The sequence below is a fragment of the Quercus robur genome, chromosome 3 (genome assembly GCF_932294415.1).
Source record: "Quercus robur chromosome 3, dhQueRobu3.1, whole genome shotgun sequence".
Lineage (NCBI taxonomy): Eukaryota > Viridiplantae > Streptophyta > Magnoliopsida > Fagales > Fagaceae > Quercus > Quercus robur.
Genome location: NC_065536.1, coordinates 48163300 through 48169388, shown reverse-complemented (window position 1 = coordinate 48169388; position 6089 = coordinate 48163300). Strand labels below are relative to the sequence as shown.

Sequence of the window (6089 nt, the reverse complement as noted above, 5' to 3'; positions counted from 1 at the left end):
TCCCGGGTCAACATTCAGGTGATGTTGGATGAGGCTTGCTGGGATTCCAGGCATATCTTCGTGGCTCCAAGTGAATATATCAAGGTTATTTTTCAAGAAGCTGACAATCCCTTCCTTCATCCTGGGACTTAGGTTTGTCCCTATTTGGGTCGTCTTTGGTGGACTCCCTTCAGCCAGCTTTATTGTTTCTAGCTTCTCCACGATCTCTGGTGATTTTTCTTCGATCGTCCACGTATGGTTCTCTTTTGAGGCCAGGACGGCCTGGTAGCACTCTCTTGCCAACACCTGGTCTCCTTTAATTTCTCTGATCCCCTGTTCTGTTGGAAACTTCACCTTTAAGCAGTATGTGGAAATAGTAGCCTTCCAGCGATTAAGCATAGGTCGTCCTATGATCACATTGTAGGACGAGGGCGAGTCCACTATTAGGAAATTGTGCTGGTTGGTTACCTGGAGGGGGTACGATCTGGCTGTCACTGTCAACATCACTATTCCCCTAGGGTATACTTTGTCTCTGCTGAAACTGACGAGGGGGGACTCAAAAGGACGAAGCCTTTTTGGGTCTAGTTTTAGTTGCTAGAAAGCGGGAAGATAGATTATATCGGCTGAGCTCCCACTGTCGACCAAGACTCTTCGCGTATTGAACCCCTCGATCATGATCATAATGACGAGTGGGTCATCATGAGGTTGCTTTACACTTCTGGCGTCTTCTTCAGAGAAATACATATCTCCGTTGGTTCGTCTTTGCTTCAAGGGAGGTATACTGTGAACACTGTTTACCTGTCTTTGATATGACTTCCTGAGGGATTTGAATGATCCCTCTGTGGTTGGTCCCCCGACGATGGTCTTTATCTCCCCCAGTGCGCTTTGTGGACGAGGTGGGGGGCGGTCTTCGTCTCTCCATGAACCGACTTGTTGGCTTTTTTGGACGTACCTGCCGGAATCTCCCCTTTTTACATACTGTTGTAGCTTCCCATTACAGATGAGCTCTTCAATCTGCTCCTTCAGATCCCTGCAATCCTCTGTGTAATGTCTATGGTCTTTGTGAAAATGGCAATATTTCCTCTTGTCGCGCAAACTAGGCGTTGAATGGAGTGGTCTTGGCCACTTGAGAGACGGTTCGTCCCTTATCTCCGTTAGAATCTGGTCAATGGGCATCATCAACGGTGTGAATTTCGTTGGACGAGGGTTCTTGTCCTCCCTCCGCCTATTTCCTTCGTCATTCCGTCGATCCACCCGGTCCCTTTTTTGTCCTCGCCGATCGTCCTCCTTTTCCTTCTTTTTTTTTGCTCCGCCAATGGCTGCTAAAGGTTCTTCCACATTCATATACTTCTGCACTTTCAGCAATGCTTCGGCCATTGTCTTAGGGGGGTTCTTTGCCAAGGACGCCACGAAATCTCTGGATTTCAACCTCGCTTTGAAAGTCATGAGATGTACTTTGTCATCCGCCTCGTCTACTTCCAGCATTCCCCGGGTGAAACGCGTCACATAAGACCTCAATGGTTCCTTCTCCCCTTGTCTGATGGTGAGTAGGTGGTCGGCAGTCCTTTTTGGACGCTGCTCGCCTACGAAATGACGAACAAAGGAATCGCTCAGTTGTTCGAAGTTGTCAATGGACGATGTTGGCAACTTGTTGAACCACTCCCTAGTCGCCCCTTTGAGAGTAGTTGGGAAGGAGCGACACAAAATCTCATCAGTTGGTTGTTGAAGGCCTAGGGTCGTCCTGAAGGTATTCAGGTGATCCAGGGGATCTTTCAGCCCGACGAAGGGTTCTAGCTGTGGTAGACGGAACTTGGAGGGTACTGGACACTCCTAGACGGCCATAGTGAAAGGTGAGTCCATCTTTCGGACGATCCTCTCCAGGCTTTGGTCCATCTTCCCTTTGATGGCGTTTCTCAATTCGTCCATCTCTTTCCTCATCTCTCTTAAGAGATCCGAGCTTGCCTCTTTCAGAATGTTGTTTCGTCTTCTGTTGCTGTCTTCGTCGTCACCCCTGTCTACACGATTACTTTCTTGTAGCAACCGTTGCTTCATCTCTTGGTTCTGCCTGGTGAGTTCTTCCATAGTGGCTGACAGCGACTAGATTTGTAGGGCCAATGCAGCGGGATCTGGGTTAGTACTAGATTCCATCTGGACTTGCTAGTTAATTGGGACAGATCACGTGTTGAATGGCAATCGTTCCCCACAGACGGCACCAAACTGATGATGCTCAGATCGTCAGCCAAGGATGATCGTTCAGATTGATGTCGTCCTTGACCAACCCGATCTTTAAGAATGAATGAAGGGTAGAATGGATGTGATTCGCTGGCGTGGTGCTTGCCAAAAAGTCTCCGATGCCAAAGTCAGAAAGATTGATAAAAGAGAAGATGTGAAAAATAATATGCTAGAGTTTTTTTGCCTTACCTCCTCCCCTTTTGGGGTTATGTATTTATATGCATGCACTCGCAGGTGGTTTCTTCTAGCCGTTGGTGGAGCCTTGATGGAGACTTTATTCTTTCCTGGTAACGCCCCTGTGGGGTGTTAATGGTGAGTTGCCCCTCCTAACGGTTTGGAAGCTGATTAATGTTTTATAACAGTTTCTCGAGGAGTGGTGGTGGATTCAATCATCCAGGAACGATGGCCACTTCTCCCAGGACGAGCTTGGTTAGGTCGTCCATCCCTAGTCGTGAATGAATGGACGTTGATGATTTGATCGAGCCTATCACGTGGTGTCTTACTTGTCACTTAATTACTCTCTTTCTTATTTTAATTTAAAAAACATTCATGTAAATGGAAGGCATATCTTTTCATCTTCTCATGTTCTCTTTGTTTGGATGGAAAGGGGAGAGCCAGAGAAGGGAATAGAGGGAAGGGTTGTGGGGTTCTTTATTTATTTATTTTTTTTAAGTTAATTTTTTATTTTCTATTTTGATGAGGGATGTGGGGGTGTTTAACTTATCTTATTTGGATATTTTTCTAAATTGAGGAGAAAGGGTTTGAGGTGATTTGAAGGGATAAAATGTTCCTTAAAATCCACCATTTTTTTTTTTGTTCATAAATTTGATTTTTTGTTGATAAATTTGATAGATGCAATGGGATGACAGGATAAGGGGATTTAAAAATTCTTCCTTAGAAACATCCAGAGATGCTAATTGAGTTACAATGGAATACTTGACTAAAATTAAAACAATTTTGGCTTGAAAGAGTTTTACTTATTAAAAAAATATATAAATTATCAATTAAGTTTATTTTCAATGGTGCCTATTTTTATATAGCCTCTGAGCACACAGTCACACGCGTACTCAGATGCTCTTTTATTTTTTTGGTAAAAGTTAATAATTTGCATCTATTATAATTTAGAAATATATATTTTTATTTTTCAAACAAATAAAAATGATAAACTTTAGAAATAAGCAGTAACTATAATTTATTTTTTGAACGTAAAGGGAAAAAAAAAATCTAAATTTTAAGAATTATCTTCTTGAATTCAAAATGAAATTTTTTATTTGATATTTATGACTATTTCTAAATGAAGTTATCCTTCATTAATGAGAGTATTTTTGAACCACATAAAAGTCCAGTTGAAAGAGAAAAATTCTCTTATCTCTATTTTCTATACTATTATTTAAGAGGCTTCTCCTATTTGGGATCCTTATTTTTTTTTGTTCAAAAATACCCCTACACTCCTATGTTTATGCAGAGATAAAACTAAAAGATAATTCGGTAAAAATATAACTTTAACTCCCACTAAAACATTGCCTAAAAAGTAGGGTCCTTCTCTTGTTGATTTTCAAATTATTTTATCCATTTATAAATTAGATTCTCAAAAAAAAAAAAAAAAATATATATATATATATATATAATAAAGAGTTTTTTTTTTTTTTTTTGGCCTATAAAATAGGACCACTAAGTCCAACGTTTTCACTAAACCAAAAAGAAAAATAAAAAAAAGCCTCAATACACGTGCGAAACGCGTGTGACGAGGATAGTTTGTATATATTAAGTGGATTCAAAAAGTTAGTTATTGCTGCTTTTTTTCTGTTAAAAATACCCCTAAATTAATTAACCAACAACTTAAAAATGGAGTTAAAATAGTAAATTGACAAAAGAAAGTTACTTATTGCTTTTTTTTACTGTAAAAAATACTCTTACCTAAAACTTAAAAATGAGGTTAAAATAGTAAATTGACAAAAATAATAAATTCATACTTTTACGTTGAAATATCTTCATGTTTCTAATAAACTCTTACTTTTACGTTGATTTAAATTCCTACTTCTATTCACTAACTTTCTACAAAATAGGATTACTCTTTTGTTAGTTTTAAAACTCCTCCAATCTACAAAACGTACCCCACGTATTCATTTTTTTTTTTTTTTTTAATTCATCACAATGTATTTGTTTCTTTTGCCTTCCTTTTTTTTTTCAAAGTAGAAATCCCAAATTATAATAAATGCAAATTATTAATCTTTATCCAAAAAATAAAAGAGCTTCTGAGTACGCGTGTGAGCGCATGCTCAGAGGTTATATACATTAAGAGGATTCAGAAAGTTAGTTATGATTTCAAAAAATGTCAAAAATACTCATAATCTAATTAGATAATCTTTATTCTTAAAAAAAATAAAAAATAGGGTTAAAATTGTAATTCCACAAAATTCAAAAACACTTCCATAAAAAAAATTCGAAAGAAACTTTTTTCCTAAATATAAGTACACTCTCTATCTAAACATATTTCAACGTACGTTTAATACATTTTTTTTCCCTAAAAACTTGCATATATTAAATCTAACAATTTACTCTATTTCAAATTCTAAATTTTAGTTTTATAAAAATCCATTCCTATATAACCTCACTAATAATAGATAAATTCAAATTGAAAAATTATATTAAATTCAAAAAAAGAAAAAGAAAAAAAAGAGCCAATTCATATCTTATCGGTTATCATTATTTTTCTTTCCATTTTAACTTTTAAAATACTTACACAAAAAGTGGAGGTTAATCATTAATCATTCACGATTAGCAAGTTGTTACAGGTTTTTAATTTGAATCCACCACTTAAATTATTTTTTTCACACTAGTAATAGCAAATAACAACCTGGCACATGAGATTTGTTACGAAAGTGTTGACATCACATTTTTCAAATTTTTTTTTTTTTTTTTTTTTTTTTTGAACAGAGCATTTCTCATTTTTGAAACAGCCAAAACCCTTCCATCTCCCTCTCCTTCTCCCTTTCACCCTTCACCCTCTGTTTTTTTTTACTGAAAGTGGTACCCTTCACCCTCTTTACTCTCCTTCCAACCCCCCAAATACACCGTTAATTGAATTCTAGATACTCCATTGTAGATGGCATATAAAATATACATGCAACTTTTTTCTTCAAAATTACCTTTCTCCCCCCGTAGAAGAATTTCATTTTATTTTTGTTCTCGTCAGCTTTGAACGACGGAGAACTGGGTTTGCAAAACTTGGCACGTGAGATGTTGCAACCATCTGATGCTGAATTTTCCTGCCAAAAACGGTTAGGTTCCTTCACTCTCTACCTCTCTTTCATTTGGTTTCAATATTCATTTTCTATTTAGTTCAAGCTTTGTCATATTGCATTTTCCTTTGGAGTAACTCCATCATATCTATTCATCATACCTTTGAAACCCTTTTTGTAGGAGTTTTAAAATACTAACTTGTTCTGGGTTGTCTTTTTAAAGATGTAAAAATCTAGAAGCAAAGCATTTTTTGACGGCTAACTGTTGTTTCACATTCTTGGATACTTTTACACTACATGCACACATTGTACACATGATATGAAAGAGTGTGTACATGATGTGAAAGAATGTAAACACTATTGGATGTGAATTAAAACAATCAAAGCCCTTTTTTTGACCCATGCAATGGAAAAATCTCGACCGGCTTCTTTATGCAGTCAATAGTTTTCAAATGAGTAAAACTTCCCAGAAATAATTTGTCATAACACAAAGATATAACCATCATTCCTTAATACTTGCAATTGATGGAATCCCTCACATATGAAAAAATGAAAAATGTAATAAAATGGTTTGTGCATGATATATTCAGAGCCCAGATAAAACTAGAAGGGTTGATTAGTCAGACAATCATGATG

General features: G+C 36.9%; 1 protein-coding gene across 1 annotated transcript; it reads right to left on the bottom strand.

Annotated features, from left to right (window-relative positions):
• Positions 1-573: 573 nt before the first annotated feature.
• On the bottom strand, positions 574-1356 carry LOC126719689 (uncharacterized). The gene has a single exon (XM_050422218.1). The coding sequence runs from the start codon at positions 1354-1356 to the stop codon at positions 574-576; it is 783 nt and encodes a 260-aa protein (XP_050278175.1).
• Between the last annotated feature and the right edge of the window lie 4733 nt (positions 1357-6089).